Source organism: Equus quagga, unplaced genomic scaffold (genome assembly GCF_021613505.1).
Source record: "Equus quagga isolate Etosha38 unplaced genomic scaffold, UCLA_HA_Equagga_1.0 226_RagTag, whole genome shotgun sequence".
In the NCBI taxonomy this organism is placed as follows: Eukaryota; Metazoa; Chordata; class Mammalia; order Perissodactyla; family Equidae; genus Equus; species Equus quagga.
This window is the reverse complement of record NW_025799809.1, coordinates 223,977-246,349: the sequence shown is the minus strand read 5'-3', so window position 1 is coordinate 246,349 and position 22,373 is coordinate 223,977. Positions and strand designations below refer to the sequence as shown.

At 39.2% G+C, this 22,373-nt stretch overlaps 1 protein-coding gene across 1 annotated transcript in view; it reads left to right on the top strand.

Annotated features, from left to right (window-relative positions):
* LOC124233787 (nesprin-2-like) overlaps positions 1-22,373 on the top strand; it is a 298,013-nt gene that overhangs the window by 165,111 nt on the left and 110,529 nt on the right. Inside the window, exons 50-57 of the mRNA XM_046650989.1 lie at positions 590-734; positions 1,569-1,787; positions 7,664-7,929; positions 9,118-9,286; positions 12,247-12,402; positions 14,738-14,878; positions 16,439-16,621; positions 17,416-17,553. Coding sequence (XP_046506945.1) covers positions 590-734; positions 1,569-1,787; positions 7,664-7,929; positions 9,118-9,286; positions 12,247-12,402; positions 14,738-14,878; positions 16,439-16,621; positions 17,416-17,553 — 1,417 coding nt within the window. The remainder of the gene's footprint in view (positions 1-589; positions 735-1,568; positions 1,788-7,663; positions 7,930-9,117; positions 9,287-12,246; positions 12,403-14,737; positions 14,879-16,438; positions 16,622-17,415; positions 17,554-22,373) is intronic.

The following is a 22,373-nucleotide window of genomic DNA, read 5'->3' as shown; positions in this document are numbered from 1 at the left end:
TGAGCTCTTTTCCTTGTTGTGACACAAACTTCATAAAAGTAATTGTAATTGCTGTATAATATTTTATAAAATGGATTCTTGTAATTTACTTAACTATGCCTTTTGTTACACATAAAGTGTATTCCAATTTTTGCCATTTTAATTAATACTCTAATAAGTAAGAAGGTCTTACTGTGCAAAAGGTTCTTTTTCAGGTTTAGGATAAATTCCTTATATTAGGATTAATTCCTTAAGATAAATTGCAGAAGTTGAATTAATGGGTCAAAAGATATGAGCATGTTTAATGCTAACTGGTTTTCTACAAGAACTGTACCAATTTAACACCTCATTAGCAGTGTTCAAGAATGCAGTTTTCCAAGGTGGGTGTTTTGAGAACAGTCTTATCTGCCTGTTAAAGTTTGCATTAAAGTCTCGTGCAAGTGCCCATGAGGAGGAGGAGGGAGTCAATAAAAATTTTTGAAATACGTTGAATAGCAACAAGAAATTACAGTCTGTTTTTTATTGTGTTCAGAATTCATTCTGGAAAGTTCAGAATTTATTGCACTAAATAAAATGTAATATCACCTTTTTTCTAACTGTGCCTCACTAGGTGTCTCGAGAATTACAAATGCTATAGAAAAATTAAAGAGAAAATTTACACTAATCTCAACCAAATGGAGACGGTTCTCGGGCAGGCCATGTCCCCGTTGCCCGTATCTTACAAAGAAGCTTTGGAGCGCTTGGAACAGAGCAAGGTACCAGTATTTGCAAATCTCCAGTAAGACTGTGCACAAAAACTTGGCAGAAAGAGCAGGTGGAGGCAGCAGGGAATTTGCCTCTGTTGTGACCCAGAGAAATCTTTAACCTGAGTGGTACACTCCAGAGAATTCCTCAAACCAAAAGAACAACGGTTCTGAGAAAATGAATCAGTTGGGTTCACAGGACAGTTCTCTCCCCAGTAGCGTACTGTCCTTATTGATTGCTCTTTCTAAACCTTTACCTCTCGTGTTATTTTCTTGGACGTTGCTGGATCAATGACAGAGAACTTAATGCAGCTGTCATGAGTGCTAGATTCTCGTTACTTCTTATACCCTGTTACAAAGCAATTTTAATTTTTGCTTATTTTCGTGTGTTAGAATTTATGGTATTATGTTATTAGGATTTGGGTGAGAACATTCTAAATCATCTGTGCTTAACATTCACCCCAAAACAAACAAAGAACAAAAAACCTAAATAATGGTGGTTGATACAGTAAGTATTGTACAAATTAATACCTAGTAATACAGGAGACTTACATTAAAATAAAATGAACTGGTAGGATATTTGCCTTTGAAACACATTCTTACTTGGAAAAATTGGTTTATGGGACATTATTTGTCCCCATAGTTCCAAATTCATGTACACTACAATAGTACATAGATAATTCTCATCTGTCTCAAACTGGCTTCCAAAGGGCCTAAAAAATGGATCATGTAATATTTATGGATGATTTAAAATTATTACATGTTCAAGATTTAAAATAGTTTATAAGTACCAGGAAAATTAATAGACATTATATCCTTCCTATTCCTTTTCTTTTCTTTCTTAAGGCCTTGGTATCAAATCTCATATCAACCAAAGAAGAGTTAATGAAACTACGACAGGTCCTCAGACACTTGAGGCCTGCATGCACAGACAGCGATGGCGTATGTCTGTTCAGAACCGCGTCGGCTCTGTGGGAGAAATGGCTGAGTTTGCTGGAAGCTGCTAAAGAGTGGGAGATGTGGTGTGAAGAGCTTAAGCAGGAGTGGAAATTTGTCAGCGAAGAAGTAAGTGCTTCAATTTCAACAGTCAAACTATACAGTTTCCTAACAAATGTCATTTAAACTGTTCTGTTACTTTAATTTTGTTTTTATTATTTAAAACGCCTCCTCAACATCACATATACGTAACACATAAATGCTTACAGAGGTCAGGTCCTAGTAAGATAATCTCCAAGAAATGATTCAAATTCTTTCAGAATAATGGCATTTTTCTTTCTGGTATCAGATCATTCTTATAAATAACTGACTACTTGCTCATTCGATACCGTCAGGTAAGTTACACCCCTCTTTAAAAAAGTGGTCTCTACATCGCACTGAAGGTTAGAATTAGGTGATAATCATAATAACCAACTGTAAATGGAAAACCTCCAGTCTTTTCCTTCCTGTGTGGAGAAAATCCAGTTCTTCTCTCCTGTGTGTTTCTTCCCTGGTCATGTCTTTTACCTTCACAGGGAACACTTCACTTCTGACACTTCTGGTCACCAAATGTGTGGAGGTTTTTCCCCACACCAACGAGCAAGTCTCGGACACCAGCTGAGTGTCCTACAGTTTACCTCAGTTCTGACACTATCTCCCTGTAGTTCCCCCCATCCCCCACTTCAGTCGCCAGTCGCAGGTCCAGGTTATCACCTGTGCTTCTAACCAACTGACTGTGGATCAGAGGTTCCAACCACCTCCTCCTCAGATTCGATTAATTTGCTACAGCAGCTCGCAGAACTCAGGGAAACACTTAAGTTTACTAGTTTATTCAAGGATGTGATAAAGGATGCAGACGAACAGCCAGGTGGAAGAGATGTGTAGGGCAAGGTGTGAGGGCCGGGGTGCAGAGCTTCCATGCCCTTTCCTGGTGCTCCATTCTCCTGGCTCCTCCATGTGTTTGTCAGCCTGGAAGCTCTCCAAACCTGGTACTTTTGAGATTTTATGGAGGCTTCATCATGTAGGCATGATCGATCATTAATTACATTTTCAGCTCTCCTTCCCTCTCAAGAGAATGGAGGCGGGGCTGAAAATTTCACGCTTCTAAGCATGGCTTCATTTTTCCAGTGACTAGTCCGCATCCGGGAGCCATCCAGGAACCCAACCAGAGTCACCTCATTAGAACAAAAGACAGTCCTGTCACTCAGGAAATTATAAGGATTTAAGGAGCCCTGTGTCAGGATCTGAGATCAAAGACCAATATTAGAACAAGAGATGCTCCTGTGTTGTTTTTTTTTGAGGAAGATTAGCCCTGAGCTAACTGCTGCCAATCCTTGTCTTTTTGCTGAGGAAGCCCTGAACTAACATCTGTGCCCATCTTCCTCTACTTTATATGTGGGACGCCTATCACAGCATGGCGTGCCAAGTGGTGCCACGTCCGCACCCGGGATCCGAACCGGTGAACCCCGGCCCGCCGAAGCAGAACGGGTGCACTTAACCCCAGCGCCACCGGGCCAGCCCCCGCTCTTGTGTTCTTATTACCTAGGAAATTACAAGGGTTTTAGGAGCTCTGTGCCAAGAACTGGGGCAAATACCAATAATATATATCGTCTGTTATCTCACACCAGCTAATTTTGAAATTAACCATAATTGTTAACTATGGAAATTAACTACAATTGTTAAGTGTTGACCTAAAAATATGTGAGATATTCTTTCTGAAAAGTGTCTCAAAGAAAACCTCCATAATATATATCAATCACAGACGTTAATTTCACCATGCTTCAGGACTCAAGTATCACATATATTTAGAAAGAAAATTTAAAATAGTATGAAATTATCTTAGGGTATTCTTTAATCTTTCCAAAGGACCAGGTATAAATGAGGTACAAATCAGAACATTAAATGAAAATCCTTCTCTCTTATTCATGTCAAATTTCCTGCTGAATTTACTGAAGTGAGAAATATAGTGAATCAATAGTCGATTGGATGTAGTTCACATGCTTTGGGATTTAAATATTTATCACTATTGTATTTTCCTGCTTAAAACTCAATATTCTTGAAAGTGAATATCATTTTGGTGGTGCTGGTGGGGTTTGATTAGTAAATAGTCTCTTGAATGTTAAAGCTCTAAGAAATTTTGCAAATTGTCCTTTCAGCAGGGCTGCAGGCTTCCAGTTCTTTCCCATCCATGGAAGCACCGTGTATTGGGTTCCTCCAGGAGGCTGTGTGCTGTGCCCAGTGGGCAGTTCACACACGATGCCACTGAATCCTTGCATCGCCCTTAGGAGTTAACTATGATTAGCATTTTATTGAGGGGGAAACTGAGGCACTGAGAGAATTAAGTTGGCACCAAATCTCCCAGCTAGTGAGTGAGCTGGGGCTGTGGGCTGGAGCCGTGTCTGTTTTGCTCACTGCTATAACTTTAGAATCCAACACGGCCTTGCGCTTACCGGGCTCATAGTAAGTATTTGTTGAGAGACCTCTCTTATTCAAACCCAGGTGTAGGTTAATGCTAAATTTTTGTTCTTTTTATTTTGTTACATTGTCTCTCTATTGGTATATACTCATTTGCAATTATATTTTATTAATTCAGACCCCATTCATTTAGAACTTTGTAATTATTCATACGGACATTTGGCAGTATCTGCTAACAAAGTGTGTTCTTCAAAGAGTAGCACAAACAGTATGTCCTCATGTAATAACACTAACAACAACTGCTGCTGATACTTATGGAGCACTTCCTGTGTGTCAGGCGTCGTTCTAAGCTCTTTATGTGTATTATCTTATTTGTCCTCAAAAGAATCCTATGAGGGAGATATTTTTATTATCCTTGTTCCATAGGAAAGTGAGACCCAGTGAGATCACGTGATTTGCCCAAATTCACAAGTGAGCGGTAGAAAAGCGTTCAAACTTACACTCCAGAGTTTAACCACTAAACTATCATCTTAAATGATATTTACATAGATCAAATCCGTGTAAGATTTTAAAATAGCTTTTATCCATTCAATAAAAACTACATCATCTAAAGACCTTTACATGCAAGATTCTGTTAGCATGGTTGGTGCTTTAAATGTGACAAGGTGAATTTCTGTTTTTAAAATATCTATAGTAATACAATCATCCAGTGTCTTCCTGGACTAAAGGATTTGTAGAAGTCGATTTTTTTTTTTTTTGAGGAAGATTTGCCCTGAGCTAACTACTGCCAATCTTCCTCTTTTTGCTGAGGAAGACTGGCCCTGAGCTAACATCCATGCCCGTCTTCCTCTACTTTATACATGGGACGCCTACCACAGCATGGCTTTTGCCAAGCAGTGCCATGTCCGCACCCAGGATCCAAACTGGCAAACCCTGGGCCGCCGAGAAGCAGAACGTGCGAACTTAACCACTGCGCCACTGAGCCAGCCCAGAAGTCAATTTTTGAAAAATGTTTAAACTCTGTTTAAACTTACAAATTAAAAAAGTAAGTTTAAATTTACTATTTTTTGCTCCCAAAATCTTAACCTCCCTGTTTTCTAAACACAATCTGCTTGATTTAGTTATTCATTTCTGGTTATTCAGAATCATCATGTTATTCTTTGATGATCATAATATGCTAGAATAAAGTCATATCTGCAAAGATAATTAGAAGTGGAAGGCTGGCTTCTTCCCTGTGTAGCAAAAGTTCAAAAGTCACTTCTGTGTTAGTTCCTGTTTCTGCTAGTTGCAGGTTTTTCCGTCCCCTTCGCTATGTTTACTTTTGGTGCAACTGTGGTTCCTTCTCCCTTTTTAGATTCCACTTTAGAATTGACTGTGAACCTAAAAGTTTTATAACTAATTTTATTAGAATTCTGTGTCCAAGGAAAATCATCCGGGGGCTGCAGAGCCTCTTCTAGGTGCAAGAGTCAATGGTTATCCTCGTGGCAACTATTTTACTGATTGGAGGCTGTCTTCACCCTTTTGAGTGTAGTTTGTTGAGTTTTGACAACTGCATACAGTCACATGACCACCAAGAAAATCAAGATTTACAACATTTCCATCCCCCAAAAAAGTTCCCTTGTGTCCCTTTGTAGTCAGCCCCTTCCATCACCGCCAGCCCCTAGCAACCATTGATCTGTTCTGCTGTTTCCAGAATGTCAAGCAAATGCACTCGAATACTTGGTGGCCTTTTGACTTGGCTTCTTTTCACTAAGCATTATGCATGTGAGCTTCATTCCTGTTACTGCTTGTAGCAGAGTTTGTTTCTTTTTATGCCTGAGTAATATTCCATTGGTGGATGTATAACAGTTTGTTTATCCACTCACAAGTTGCAGAATTGCCTTGATTTTGAGTAAAATTATTGTCCTAATAAAAATCATTTTTCCTCTTTGTGTTCTCCACCTTATCACTGACCCACTGTAGCAGACAGCAGGGCTTGAGCCGCGGCTTGTAGGCAAGTGGTTGATTTTGGAAAGTGATCCCAGGGAACAGGAGTAGGGATTGGAGAACTGAAGCAGGAAAGGTCGGAGCCCTTAGTTGCTTTACTCTTACTGGGTCCCATTGGTGCAGTTGCCCATTTATGGTTATCACCAGGCACAGGAGCCCCAAGAGATGCTCCATGAAGTCCTGGTTTACAGACATAGTTTTTCCACCCCTACTGTATATTGGAGACCCCAGATCTACAATTGCCTCTGTCAATATAGCAATTCCTTTCTTTGGATGCTGGTTCTCCAACGGGGGGGGACACATAATGACCCGGCGGAGGCTTTATCTCTTTCCCTGGTGGAAGTGTAGCTGCCTGCCCGAGAACGAGGACTTCCAACCCAACTGAGTTTAGGTTTGAGGTGATGGAAAGCACAAATTCCATAACTGGGTCTCTTGGAGAGGGGCCAGTCTACACCTGCACCCATGTATTCTAGTGACGGGGGACCCAGCTAGATCCTGTGGTGCAAGTGGCAGGGCAGCTTATACCTCAGCCCAAACTCTCCAGCAGTCAGTGCCTCTTTTTTTCCAGGCTCCCCTCAACATTGGAACTGAGCAATATTTGCAAGTCGAGCATGTACTGCCTCCAAAATCCCAATAGACGTATCCAGTGCTGTGCTGCTTTTTTAGCGATAGAAGTACAAGATCAGACAACATGATCTTTACCTTATAGAAGTCCTGGCATGCCCCAGACCATTGCGCCCCTGGAAACTTAATTGATGCTGGGGCTTCTGAGTTTTCCTCTGGTGTGTCTTACAGGGCCCCCAGGTCCTCCTTCATCATTTCAGTTACCACGATATCATAAATGTAGTGGACTGTGTGATGTTCTGTAACGTCAAGAACGTCATGCCTGACTCTGTTTGAACATAGAGCAGGAGAGTTAACAACGCAGGGCAGAATGTGACAAATGTGTGATGTTGGTAGAACTCCAATTTCTAGATATACGATGTATTTCTGGGGTCTGCACATAGCAGTGGTTAATAAATACGTGATTAATTCAATAATCTGGGCTACTTTCCCTTTGGTGTGGGTGTCAGGGTAATGAGGACCGACTGGACTTACTTATGTGAGCATATTGGAATCAGATATGAAAGAAAAGAGATCTGTAAAAATTATCCAGTAGTTGCCCAACCTGTTATAATTGGTAGATGTAACTTGGTGGAGTGCATTCTAACTACCTTATGGATATATCAGGAGAAATAATTGCCTTATGCAACTGAAATATGAAGAGGAAAGAAATTATTTATGAAAATATTCAACAGTGTTTCCTTCAGCTCTTATAACAGCAGTACTTCCTTTTAATCACACATCTACATGCTCAGTAGCTGGCAGTCATGGGCTACTGATAGTGGAGGAATAATTTTCCCAGCTACGGGAAGACAAATACTGCCTTGAACTAGGATGTAGCATTAGGAACCCTTTGAAGAGCCGGTATACAAAAACGATGGTTGCAAGGTATGTTTGAGATCCTGAAATGGTCAAAGTATGTTTTATTTATTTTAGCTCTCTTTTTTTGTTTACTGAATTAGATTGAACGAGAAGCAATTATTTTAGATAATCTTCAAGAAGAACTCCCTGAAATTTCCAAAACAAAAGAGGCAGCCACCACAGAGGAGCTCTCTGAGCTGCTGGACTGTTTATGCCAATACGAAGAGAATGTGGAGAAGCAGCAACTGTTACTGACCCTGCTTCTTTGGCGCATAAAAAGCATCCAGAATGCTCCTGAAAGCTTAGAGGCTGTGGAAGCTGTTCCAGCATTTCAAGAGATTACGTCTATGCAAGAACGATGCAACAAGTAAGATTTAAGAAAAACTATTAAGAAAACATACTTGACAACTCAGGCTTAAAATTTAGAAAATATTGAATTTTGAGATTATAGATTATAGAAATGTATGGAATAATGACAAAATGATACAACAGAATTGAGTCAACACTGATAGGTATAAAAGGGGATGCAAAAGATTAACAGCCATAATTAAAACAAGCACCTCGTCTCCATCCTGGTATTACTGAGGGTGAATATCCTTCCATTTTTTTTTAATGTTTACTGTTTTTCTAATTTATAGGAGGTTTAGAGAATGTGGACAATTATAAAGATTAATATAAAACCCACCTTTAATCTCAGCACTCTGCAACAACCACTGCCAATCGCTTTTTTACAATTACAATTACAATATTTTTAAACAAATTGTGGTCATAGTACTTATACTGTTTTTTATTCTGCTCAATCATTTATCAACATATCATGTTTATTTTCCTGTGCCATTAAATGATCTTTAAAACATAGCTGTACAATATTTCACCATGTGCATATGCCATAATTTATTTAACCAAGCCCCTCATGTTGGACCTTGAAATTCTAGGTAATTTTTTTTTACCTTTATAAACACTGTGGTGACTATTCTTATGCTAGAATCTCTATCTGCATTTGTGATTAATTCATTGAGAAAGATGCTGAGAAGTAGAACCATTGGATCAAAGGGTATAATAAATATATGGCTAGAGATACTTAGGAAATAGCTTTCAGGAAAGATTTTCCTCACTTAAATTCCCCTACTAATATGGTGGCTACATCCACAGCAAACGGGGTCAGCTGAGAAAAAAAGGCTAGTGGAGTTGTCTGTCCCCAAGAACCCACCCGGTTCGGTTAGGTGTGTGAACAGAGTTCACACACCTAAGTCATGTTCATTTGAACTCAGTTGTAATTTCTTGATTACAATGAGAAAAAGGGCATAGAAATGGTAATTGGAATGTAAAACCTGAAAAGAGGGTATTTGGGGATGAAAGATTTAGAGAGGTTTTTGATTGAGTGATAGAGTTGATATATATTTGTATATGTAGTATATGAATCATTGAAAACTGTTGCTTTTCTCTCAGGAAAACTTCTTTTGTGAGCTCTGCAGACATTGTATTAATTGTTGAAATGAAACTATTTCACAGAAAAGCAGATAGAGAAACACTTTATTTTGATGCTGTGTTTTAGGCTTTTGCAGAAAGTTAAAAAAAATAAGGAAATGATGCAGAAGGAAATCCAAGAAAGACATTCTTTCACAAAAGAAATAATTAGTTTGAAGAATTTATTTCAACAAACCACAACTTCTTTCCAAAATATGGCATTACAAGAGGACCCAGAAAAGGCAGAAGAGTTTGAGGTAAGTGAGGAATGAACAGTGAATGTGGCTGATACAAGGTCCACAGTCTTGAATCTGAAGTCCTTGGGGCAGAGGTAACTTAGTGACTAGAGTGGAGGGAGTGGTCCAGGAGAAAAGAAGGCATGTGCAAAAGCCCTGTGGCATGGAATGGGCAGAGTGACAGGAGATCAGTGCAGTTGAAGTGCAGAGAGTGGAGTTGAGACCAGGTTCAGAAGTAAGCCAGTCAGGACCAAGCAGCCCTTTTTCAGCCACATTTCAAGTGTGTTTAGTGGACAGGGGCCTTAGACTCTTGAGTAGCATGTCAGACTACTCCTTTCACTAGGGTGTAATGTCTCATCTCCGATAGAATGGAACTGTTTTTACTTACAACACTGTGACACCAAATGTGTGGGGTTTTTACCCCCACACCAACCTATTCTTCTACTCTGTGGAAACCAATTGGGTGTCCTACAATTCAATTCAATTCTAGCACTAACTACCGGGAAGGAGTTAGCACAGACCTCACAGGTTAAGAGCTAATTCCTTCAAGACCACCCCGACTTCAGACACCAGTGGCAAGTCCTAGGCCTCCGTCCTTCTGACTGACAGGCTATAAATCACGCCTTCCCGGGACTTGCTCCTCAGGTTCAATAATTTGCTGGAATGTCTCACAGAAGTCAGGAAAGCATTTTACTTACTATTACTGGTTTATTATAAAGGATACAACTCAAGAGTAGCCCAAATGGAAGAGACGCGTAGGGCAATGTTTAGGCGTGGGAGCACAGAGCCCCCATGCCCTCTCTGGGTGTGCCATTCTCCCAGCACCTTGATGTGTTCACCAACTCCAAAGTTCTGCACACCTTGTCATTTAGGGGTTTCTATGGAGGCTCCATTATATGGGCATGATTGGTTAAATTGTTAGCTGTTGGTGATTAACTCAACCTCCAGCCCCTCTCTCCTCTCTGGAGGTTGGGGAGTGGGTCTGAAACCTCTAACCACATGGTTGATTCCTCTGGCAACCAGCGCCCCCTTCAGGAGGGGGCTCCTGAAGCTTTCTAGGGGCCCTCCAAGAGTCATCTCATTAGCATTGTCGACGAAAATAATCCATAACCAATCTATAAAGGAAAATTTGGGATGAGTTTATTCTGAGCCAAAATCTGAGGACCATGGCCTGGGGCCTTTCTTCCCGAAGGAAGAAAAGGCACCGAAGAAGTGAGGCATACAGAGTGGTTATATAGCCCCATACAGTATATTTCACATATGATTGAAATGTCCCTCCCACAATAGTCACAAGATTGTCCTGTCGGCACAGCGCTTGATGGACACAGCAGGTAGTGGGTCTGCTATCTCGGAGGGTGTAGCAGGAGGCAAGTCTATTGTCTCGAGCTGAGTGGTCACAGGTGAGCGCAGCAATCAGTTCCTAGCCTAAGGAAAGATGCTGAATCCTTAAGGAAATGCCAATGTTGGGAGAGGGAGGGAAGTTGCACCTTTATCTCAAGTTGCACCTTTGTTCTTGCCATAGGGAATCTCTAAAGCAGATATACAATGCATGCTCAACAGCCTCGGTCAGGCCCTTTTGGAAAGATAAGGTCAGGCCGAATTAGGTTTACACCAAATGGCTTCCTCATATACTCCAATATATCCTATTGCTTGCCATTTTTATTTGTTAGCATAAACTCAGGTATGCTTGAAAAAGGCTTGTGATAAATAACAAAAGACGCCCCTCTCACCTCTATCCAGGAAATACCAAGGGTTTTAGAAGCTGTGCCAGGAACCCAGGATGAAGACCACATTTATTTATTATATCACAACATGATGTCCCATAGGGACTGTGTACATGCCCCTGTGTCATTTGGGGACTCATTTTTTCAGAAAAATCTCTTCTCGTTCAGATCCAATGGTAACGGGCAAAAATGACATTTGGAAGTTTGTTCAAAAGTTGCATGCTGTTGTTAATCAGAGCTTTTGGTGATCAGAGTTGAAAAAGGAAACTCACTGTCCCTCACAGAAGCAGTCTTTGTGGGGCCGCCATGTACGTGAAGCTCTGAATGAAGACCTGTACCCCGCCTAGGTCTGGATTAAACAGGGTGACGCTATCCCTCAGACTGCCTGAATAGCATTGTTCTTTCACTTTCCCTTTCTAGAGTTGTCCTCTGCTGAGGGTTAAAAGGAAAACAGTCACGCATCATAGTCATTCAAAATCGTAATCATTCTTCAGTGTGGTGACTCAATCCATTAAGACAAATAATGCTACTGAACAGCTACTGTAAAAAAAAAGAAAAAACCCCAAAAAGCCACAGTTAAGTCAAGAAGTATTTTTCTACTTGACCTTTGGGAAACTTTCCCAAACAAATGAGTTTCTCCTTTATAATTAGTGCAGGAGAACGTAGATCAGATTTTGTTTCTAGGCCACAACCAATAGACCATTTGTTCAGGTCTCTTTTATCTCCCCAAACCCACATTCTTTGCGTGGAACTGGAACCCGCCCTTTTCAAAGAAGTTGAGCTCTGCTGGGCTGTCTAATTACATGAAAGCAGACACTTCTGCTTCAAGCACAGGGCTTTTAGTGGCCTTGAATCATTGTGATGATAATGTAGCAAGAAGCAGAAATGGCAACAAGTTAATAACAAAAAAAAACTTCTTTGAAACTTTTTGCTCCTTGCAGCTTTTTAGATCAAGACTGCTACTGAGATACACTGAATCTTAGAGGTACTTTAGAAGCAGGAGATGTTGTAACGTCTTTTCAGGACAATGGTTTGACACTAGGAAGAGATATCAAGTTTAATTCTTCCAAATTGGAAAGCATCCTCTGACCACACTGAGTATCTCTCAGGCTTAAACAGCTTGTATCAATAGTGAGGTTTTGTCATGCAAAGTTTGTCCATTTAAATCCTAAGGATGTGCTGGAAACCTGCTTTCATTTTTAGAGTTAAACTTTTTCCCTGTCCTGTGAGTATTTGAAACTCTCTCGATGTTTTTAGGAGCTTCAAAGCGTTCTTACAAAAGGGAAGCTAACTTTTGAGAATATTATGGAAAAACTGAGAATCAAGTATTCTGAAATGTACACCATAGTCCCTGCAGAGATTGAATCCCAGGTGGAAGAATGCAGAAAAGCTTTAGAAGACGTAGAGGAGAAGGTAATAATAATGTTTGTACTAGTGTTATTATTTATGGAGTTGAATGAATATAAAGAAGGAAATAGCATTTAATGTCACATTTTCATTTGCCCAGATTTCAGCTATGACTATTTTTATAGAGTTTAGCTAATGATAATTTTGTGTATTGAATACCGAGATATTGCTCTAAATAAGTGACATAGATAACAGAATTAGATGATCTGTTTACTTGTAGTCAAGATGCTTAGTTTTTCTTTCGCATTTAAAAGTAGAGTTATATATTATCTTTTACTTGGCTTTTTTTTTTTTTAACTAGAGAAACACTTTAAAATTTGGAGCATGAAGAATACTTTGCTTTAAAACATATTCTCTGTCAACATTTTGAAATTGCAACCCAGGGCTATAAGAACACAAATTTCGCAACTCACTAGGAATAGCACTTAATACAGTGTCTTTCTAATGACGATGGTAACACCACTCTTGCGAAACATGCCTGGGCAAATCTTTATACCTGAAAGTCCAGGTTGGAAGAAAGAGTGAGAAATGGTTCGTAGTCCCGGAGTCTTAGGAGTTTAGCAAGACACTTTTATTGGTTTGTAAAAAGGCGGCCCAAATCCAGCAGAACAAAATTCTCTTTGGTCCAGCATCCACAGAAAGATTTTTGTATTGCTGTTTTTAAGCCTAGAATACCTCTAACTTATTAAATAAAGTAGATATGAAATACACACAAAAAATCAGATTTCAGACTTAGTTCACTTCTATGACAGATTTCTTAGGAAAATCTAACCCATTTAAAAAACATGTAACTCCTAATGTATATATTTATAACAAATCTTGTTGATTTAACACACAAGAAAATCTGTTATGAGATACTTCCTCAAGGATTGCATACATTGATTTTATTTTAAGAGAATACTAAATGCTTTGAGAGAAAGAAAATTCGTTCTCCTGAATGCTTCATGGAATCCCTAACACAGAGAACTAATAATCAAGATCTGCCCTTTAAAAGTAGGGTTGCAAATTTCAACTGTAACTTGTATGTTTGTAACAAACAGCAACTGATGTTTATTGTGTGATGTTTCTAAAGGGTACAGGCAACAGACACAGTACCATTCTGTATAATTCAGGTGTCCGCTTACTTTTCCTAAATCATGATGTCTCCTAATGTACCTAAACGATATACATTTCTGCCGGGAGAATAACTGCCCAAAATACCAGAAAACTTCATTCTGTGGTAATTTGCTACATAGCAATAAAAAAAACTAATACAGGATTAATTTTTTTTTTTTTTAATTTTGACTGTGGTATGGTCTGTGGAATAAAAACATTTTATAAAAGTGTCAACAGCCTGATGTTGTGAAAAGAGCCTGAGAATCCAGTCTGGGGATTTGAGGCTCCTTGTAGGAGTTCAACCACTACCATGATATGTAACCTTAAGCAAGTCGTTCAGCCTTTGTTTAGCTTCTACATCTGTATACTGTCTGCACTGGAAGGTTCCAGTCACAATGGCTATACAGATAGATTGGTGTTTAAAAGAGTTAAAGGATTTACAAAAGCGTAAAGTATTATTTCATTATTTAATGGCAGTTTGGAGAAAGCCTTATCAACATAACTTTAAAAAAACAGTAATACAAACTAATCAAGTGTTTGAAAAATGACACAGTCAACATTCATTTATCGTCTTTCCTAGCCCAAGTTATTTTCTTAAGAAAATCACTCAGATAAAAAATTACACTGTTTAGCAGCTAGATTTCTGATTGTTGTGAAAACGTACACTAGAAACATTCACACAGAGAAAAACTAAGCTTTGTGCATCTTCAAGAAATAGCTAGTTTCAGAAAATTTTTTCACCCAAATGAATATTAAGATGGGAATTACATTTATTTAAGTCAGTTTGAGGATAGGTTAGGTTGTATTGAAAAGAGTTCTGTGCAGAATATTTCCTCATAAAATGGAGAGATTGTGTAATAAATAATTTGTCTCACAGGAGCTTTTTCATATCATTTGCTCCATGGGAGTGTTTTAAGTTGTCCACTCAGTAGTTTTGCCCAACATAGCACATATCTGTAGTACATACTGTGGATTACATTCAACAAATTTTTGCTTGTTGGTTTCCTTTTCTTTTTATAGATTGGATTTAAAAGGTCAAGTCAGCACAGCTGCTGTTTCTTATTCTGCTAATCTACCCTCTCATTAACACACTAGCCGGTATGGTTTGGTATTTCTCCCTAGCCCTTAAAAGATTTTTATAAGTAAAATCATGTAACAGTGTGACTACCCCTTTTATCATTAGAACCTGTGACTAGAGTGCAGAAAACATCTCTAAACCAAACGTGTCTTTCTCCCATTGTAACAGATTAGCAATGAAGTCTTGAAAAGTTCACCGTCATATGCAATGAGTAGCAAAATAGATGAAATTAACAATGGGCTTTATAATGTTGAAAAGATGTTGCAACAGAAAAGCAAAAATATTGAGAAAGCTCAAGAAATTCAAAAGGTAACATTCTCCTTTAACTTCCTTCGGCATTTGGTATTCCCTCGGCTCATCAGTTGTCACAGAGATCTAACTCAGATCCTTGCGACCACCCTGACGGAGAGTGTCACCTGCAGAGGCTCGCTGGAGAAGGTTGCATGTTCTCACTTTTTCCATGGAGGGAATATGCCCACCTCCCCCCCCCCCCCCCCGAGAGCCTATGGTTGTGAACCAGCCTTTTCACAAGTAAAGGAAATCAAGGATCTTATCGTGGGGAGAATGATATAAAAAATTTTATAAATATATAAATGGAAAAAGCAAAGCTGACATGTCTCTATGTTGGAGCAGTTCTTAGGGTTTTTGGTTTTCTAAGGTGAATTAATGTTGGGGAATATAACATGGAAGATTTATGAAGTGTATTTGATTAAAAAATATTTCAATAGATTGGAATAGATTAACAGCTTTTCTTTAGACTGCAAGGGGAAAGAGGAAAATAGAAATTATGAATTTATTTCCCTTGTAAAATGTCTTAGGAAATAAAGTCTTAGGTAGAAATGTACATAAATGTAATATGTTACCTCTTAACTCCCAAGTAAACTCCTGCATAGGGAAAGCATTCTTATTCTAATCTACATTTTAAGGAAATATTCTAATATGAATGGAGACTTTTAAAAATGGGACAGAATGTGGCTCACCTTTGGACAAAATCTTGGACTCTTAATAAATAGAGGAGCCTAATTTAACAAATGGGTCAGATTTTCCCATTTCAAGAAATTATGTTCTTAAGCAAATATTCAGTAAGAATTAAATATTTCACCTTTGAGATTTCCTCTGCCCAAGACAAGTCCAGGTTTGAATCCAGCCTATTGGTTTCTTGAGCCAAAAGCAGTTGCTACTAATATATGTGGCTAGAATTTTCTACCACTGCATTAATCCTGAGTCAGAGCAGCTATTCTCTTTTTATTAGCTTTATTTTTGCACTTAATAAAAATTGTCTTCTAGGGTTGGCCCGGTGGCCTAGTGGTTAAGTTTGGCGCACTCTGCTTTGGCAGCCTGGGTTTGGTTCCCAGGCACGGACCTACACCGCTCATCGGTGGCCATGGTGTTACAGTGACCCACATACAAAATAGGTGAAGATTGGCAGAGGTGTTAGCTCAGGGCAAATCTTCCTCAGCAAAATAACAACAACAACAACAAAAAGTCTTATAGATTAAGCACATGTATATTCTGGTCTAAATAGGTTCAGGCATTAACTGAAGCCCTTTTTAAACATGATATTACCTCATCACTCTTGAAAGATTAGGGTTATAGTGACCCTGTTTGGTGTCATTCATCTCTGGAAATGTCCAGGTCCTTCTGCTCCTGTACAGCTAATTCATACTGAAATGAATACAGTTAGCGTTAAGAGACCTCATAAAACGTGTTTTTGGTTTAGGTTACAAGTGGTTGCTAGGCGTAAGTGAATAACTTCCTGTGATGTTGTTTTGGTAGCATTTATAAGTGCAAATACTGTGTGCAAACTAGGAATTAACACAATAAACCATGACATCTGCATTCATATTGGCTTATGATTTCCTTTTCCAGAAAATGTGGGATGAGCTAGATCTCTGGCATTCCAAGCTAAATGAGCTGGATTCTGAAGTTCAAGACATTGTTGAACAGGATCCAGGACAGGCTCAAGAATGGATGGATAAACTGATGGTTCCTTTCCAGCAGTACCAGCAAGTCTCACAGAGAGCAGAATCCAGAACCTCACAGTTAAATAAGGTGCGACAGAAACATGTGATTACTATGCCTCGCATGTGGTGGTATGGCGATGAGTTTAAAACAGGACAAAAATGTAAATTCAGAGGCAGCCAGTTTCCCTTGAATTGCCAGTTTTAGGACCTGACACTAACCACATGATAGGTTCAGGTGGGCTAAGGGGAGAGATTTCACTGCTGACACAGAGAGGAAGTCTGCTTGGGCAGGCAGGAAGCAAGTTTCCAAATGTCAGGCCATGGCAGGAGTCCAGGTGTTGAGCTTCCCAATAGGTGATGGACATTTCCAGCAGTCAATCTCGAGAGTCCCAGGAGGGAGCCAACAAAGAGAAACAGTGTCATTGTGGAGAGACCCTCCCCCTCCCTTCCAAGTAGCCGTCATGGTAGGTGAGTCGTACATGTGATCTAGCAAGAACAAGGCAGGATCCTAGGCTCACAAGAACTGGGATGTTCTAGGACAAGGCCCTGTACAGGAGGACAAAAGACAAATCCAGTTTTCAAAATGAAGCATCAGATGGGAACCCAACTAGTTGTAAGGCTAACTTGGAACCTTTGCTGAGCCCGTAGCATTGACGTAGAACTTCATAAGACCTTTCCACCTATGGTCAGGATTAGTCTTAAAAGTTGGAAGGATGAAAGCCTGAAGGGGGCTGGAGGAGTGGGCAAGTGGCCCAGCCATGGGGAACAGAGCCCTGCACCGCCTGACACACTCTGACTCAGAGCAAAGAATTCTTCATTCAAGAATCATTGAACTGAAGTAGAAGGCGTCAGATTAAGCTGGGTACCGCCTGTCTTTCACAGGCCACAATTAAGATGGAGGAATATCATGACCTTTTGAAGAGTACTGAGGCGTGGATAGAAAGAACCAGTCGTTTGCTGGCTAATCCTGCTGACTATGACTCTTCAAACACGCTGAGTCACCGTGCCAGCACCCTTCAGGTAAGTGTCATTTCAGTGTTTCCTGCGTGTCATAGAATCTACATACTGATTAGTGACTTAGCTGACCATCATGGTCCTCTTTTGCCCTTCTTTCCTGAAAAACAACCTTGTCTTCAAGCCAAATGGCAGAAGGAAGCTTGGGAGAGTGGCAGGCTCTGGACAGGGAATTTGGAGACCAGGATCTCGTTCTTTTTGTCCTCATAACTACTATATGACTTTTTGGATAATTTACTGCATCCTTCCTGGGCCTCAGTTTCCCTCATCTGTGAAGTAAGAATGTTGCGCTGAACGGTGTTGATGGTTTTAGTTGGCAGAATTCTAAGATGGCTCCTCCTATTCCTGTCCCCTGATGTACACAACCTGTCTAATCCCCTCGCCTTGAGTGTGGGCAGGAATATGAGAATGTGATAGACAGTCCCTCCATTGATTAGGTTCTGTTATATGGCTAAGGTGATGGGATAGTCACTCCCGGGAATACGTGATTAATCATGGTTATATGATTATAAGACTCCCTGGTAGCAGACTGGAGAGAGATTTTCCTGCTGGCTTGAAGAAGTAAGCTGCCATATTATGTGAGGGCCAAGGGGCTAGGACTCCAGAGCAGCTTCTGGAAGCTTGAGTGTGACCCCCAGTCAATAGTCAGCAAGAAAATTGGCATCTCAGTCCTACAACCAAATTCTGCCAACAACCTGAATGAACTTGGAAGAGAAACTGCACACCAGATGACACCTTGATTCCAGCCTTGTGACATCCCAAGCAGACGACCCACCCAAGCTATGCCTGGACTCCTGAGCCATGGAAACTACGAGATAATGAACTGGTTTTATTTTAAGCAGCTAAGTTTGTGGTAATTAGTTACACAGCATTAGAAAACTGATTTGTAGTTCCTTCCAGTTCTAGCATGTCGTGATTCCAAATTTGCTGTCCTTCCTGGTACCCCACAGGTGCCCTGTGTCTCTGTGCTAGCTTACCAAGACAAAACAAATGCAAGTGTCTTCCTCCTCGGGCCATGGCTGTGAGAGATCTTCCAGATACTAAGTATTGGCTTAAGTTTTACTGCGAAGGTGTATTTCCCTTCTCTCATATTATTCAGCCATGGGAAAGAGTTTCTGAGGAAAAAGTTTATTCTTTAACAATTTTTAGAGTAATCAGACCTCAAAGTTGATCCAACTCCTTTTTATATCTGTAGAATAGCACAGTGTGTTCCTAAGTGAACAGCTGACTCCATACCTCCGTGATGTTTGAGATTCGTTGGCACGTTTTTTTCCTGTGGTAATGGTTGTAAAGATGCTTCATTTCACCCACTTGTTTCTTTTCATCCCCTCGCCTGTGATTTCTGCCTCCACCTCTTGGGTTAACTTTCCACGTCCCCACAGCATGTCATCTTTTTATTTTAAATTGCTTGTGTTTTTCACCATTTTCAGGGAGTTTGCAAAGGCACAAGAGAGGATTGAGGCTTTTATCCTCAAATGCTTGTTATGAGTTTAAAAAAAACTATACAAGAGTGAACTCAGGCAAAAGCAGCTGGAATTTTGCTTCCTTCTACTGACACATGTGAAAGTGTGAAAGTGTCTCTCAAACTGTTGAGGACTCCCTAATTTGTTTGCCTTTGTTTATGAGCTAAAGCTGGCTAGCAATGTAGTTTATGGGCTAGAGGAAGTAGAGACAAAGGAGATGCAGGCTGATTTCCCGTAGAGTGTATCCTACTAAATCCCGCAATTGGAACTCTGTCTCAATAACTAGTCATATGTGTATACCTCATTTTGTCCCTGTTTTGAAAATAGTTGTCCTTCTTTTAAGATACCCTTTTCCATTTTTCTAGCATTACCAGGCATTGATTTTTAAAATGACTCTTAAAGAAGCATCAAAATTCTCAACTAAGCTTTAAAAGTCTGTTTTAATTGCACTATAACCTTCCACCTGGATTATATTTGTTAAAATAGGTTTTTATAACCTAACAATGCTTCTACAAAGACTGCTTTGTAATTAAGAATCATTGAAACATAAATTGTCATTGTAAAAATAGGAAAACAATTTGTTTTTTAATCAACTTCGTTAAGGTACGTATAATTTACATATGGTAAAATACACCTATTTAAAGTTTACAGCTAGATGAGTTTTGATAAAGGTATACAACTGTGTAACCACCACCACCACCATCGTCAACATAGAGGACATTTCCATCACCCCAGAAAGTTTCCTCATTCCCCTTTGTGATCAGTCCCCTTTCACTTCTCTTCAGCCCTCGGTAATCACTCACTCATTGCTTTCTGTTAGTATAGTTTTGCCTTTTCTACAATATCCTATAAATAGAATCATACAGTATGTAGTCTTTTGTTCCTGACGTTTTGTTAGCACAATGTTTTTGAGATTCATCCAGGTTGTTACATTTATAAGTAATTCATTCTTTTGATAGTATTCCATTTATGGAAATATGCAGTATGTTTACCCCTTCACCAGTTGATGCACATTGGGTTGTTTCAAGCTTTGGGCTGTGTATTTGATATCTATTGCTGTGTAACACATTGCTCCAAAAGTTAGAAGCTTAAAATAACAAATATTTATCATCTCACAGTTTCTGAGGGTCAAGAATCCAGGCCTGGCTTAGCCGAGTGCCTCTGGCTCAAGTCACCCATGTGAATGCAGACAGTGTTGCCCAGGGCTGTGGTCTCATCTGAAGGCTCAGTTTGGGTGAGGGAAGAGACAGGATGCACTTCTGTCCTCACTCACGTGGCCCTTGGCAGGGCCTCAAAAGATCCACGTCCATACAGATGTGGAGGCCTCGCCACAGGGCTTTCTCATGGTGTGGTAGCTGGCTTTGCTCACCATAAACAAAATCTAAAAGAGAGTGAGAGAGAGCTCCCAAGACAGAACAGTCTTTTTATATAATCTCATCATGGAAATGACATCTCATCACTTCTGCCATATTTCATTAGGAGTAAATGAGTAAGCCCAGCCTACATTCAAGGGAGCTGATTATAAGGACATGAATACCAGGAGGCAGGGATCTTTGGGGGCCAACTTATGGGCTGCTTGCCATAGGCTATTAGGAACCAAGCTGCTATGAACATTCATATACAAATCTTTGTGTGGATGTGTTTTCATGTCATTTCATTTGGTAATTACCCAGGAGTACAGTTGCTGGCTTTTATGGTAAGTATTTAACTAGATAAGAAGCTACCAAATTGTTTTCCAAAATGGCTGTACCATTTTTCATTCCTACTGGCAATATGAGTTCTAATTGCTCCATATTCTTGTCAGCACTTGATATTATCTGTCTTTTAAATTTTAGCCATTCTGGTGACATGTAGTAATATCTCATTGTGGTTTAAATGACATTTCTCTAATGACAAATGATTTATTTGAGCATTTGTTTGATGTTTATTTGAGCATTTATTCATATGCTTTGTGTCATTTGTATACTTCCTTTGTGAGGCGTTCATTCATTGTTGGGGGGGGCCCATGTTTTGTTTGGGTTTTTTGTCTTTTCATTGTTGAATTGTAAGAGTTATTTATAAAATATTCTAAAAACCAGTCCTTTATCAGATATGTGATTTACAAATATTTTTTCTGAGTCTGTGGCTTCTCTTTTCATTCTCTCAGAGAGCAAATTTATTAATTTGGTGAAGTCAACTTATCAATATTTTTCTTTTATATATTCTTTTGTGTTGTATCTAAGAAATCTTTGTATAACCCCAAGTCACGAGGATTTCCTCCTATCTTCTAGAAATTTTATAGTTTTAACTCTTACTTTTGGGTCTATGATCCATTTCAAGTTAATTTTTGTATAGGTGTGAAGCAAGGATCAAGGTTCATTTTTTCAGTGGGGATATCCAATTATTCTAGAATCATTTATTGAAAAAACTCACTGTTGAATTACTTGGTGCCTTGTTGAAAATCAATTGACCTCATACATGTAGGTTTATTTCTGGATTCTTTCTTCGGTTGTATTGAGCCACGTGCCTGTTCTTTCACCATTACTACAATCTTGATTATTATAGCTTTAGAGTATGTCTTGAAATCAGATAGCATAAATTCTACAACTTAGTTCTTTTTTTTTCAAATTTGTTTTGGCTAATCAGGGTATTTGCATTTCCATATAGGTCTTAGAATCATCTTGTCGATATCTATACAGAGGTTTGTTGGCATTTTGAGTGTGATTGCATTAAATCTGTAGATCAATGTAATGAAAATTGATATCTTAACCACTTTGACTGTTCCTTTCTAGGAATATGATATATCTCTTGATTTATTTTGGTCTTCTTTAATTTCTCTCACCTCTGTTTCTTACTCTTCAGTGTACAGGTCTTGCATGTAAATTGTTAAATTTATCCCTAAGTATTTTATGTTTTTTGATGCTATTGTAAGTATTATTGGTTAAAAGCATTGGTTTGGTTTTGTTTTCCTTAAAGTTTTCTCCTTCTAGGATTTTGAATAAGGCCAATATAAAATTCTGAATAACCTGATTAAGTTTACAGACTGATGATTACAATTCTAGTTGCATAAGTAAATGTTCTTTTTCATATCAGTTATTTTTTATGGAATTACCTAAAGACTACATTAGCAGGTTGAACATTTCCAATAGGTAGCTGAGATCTTTTGAACTCTTAAGTTTGAAAGCAAATAAATTATAATTATTAAAAGAAAAAAGAGAAATTATAAGAAGGAATGTCTAAGAAGTTCTAGAAATGCATATTTTTCACTTTCGTTTGATTTCATCAGATAAAGCTCTTTTGCTATCAAGTTATTCAAGTCAACTCGGGCTATAGGGATGTCTCATGAAGGTCATTGGTACCATGTAGTAAGGCCTAAGAAGGACA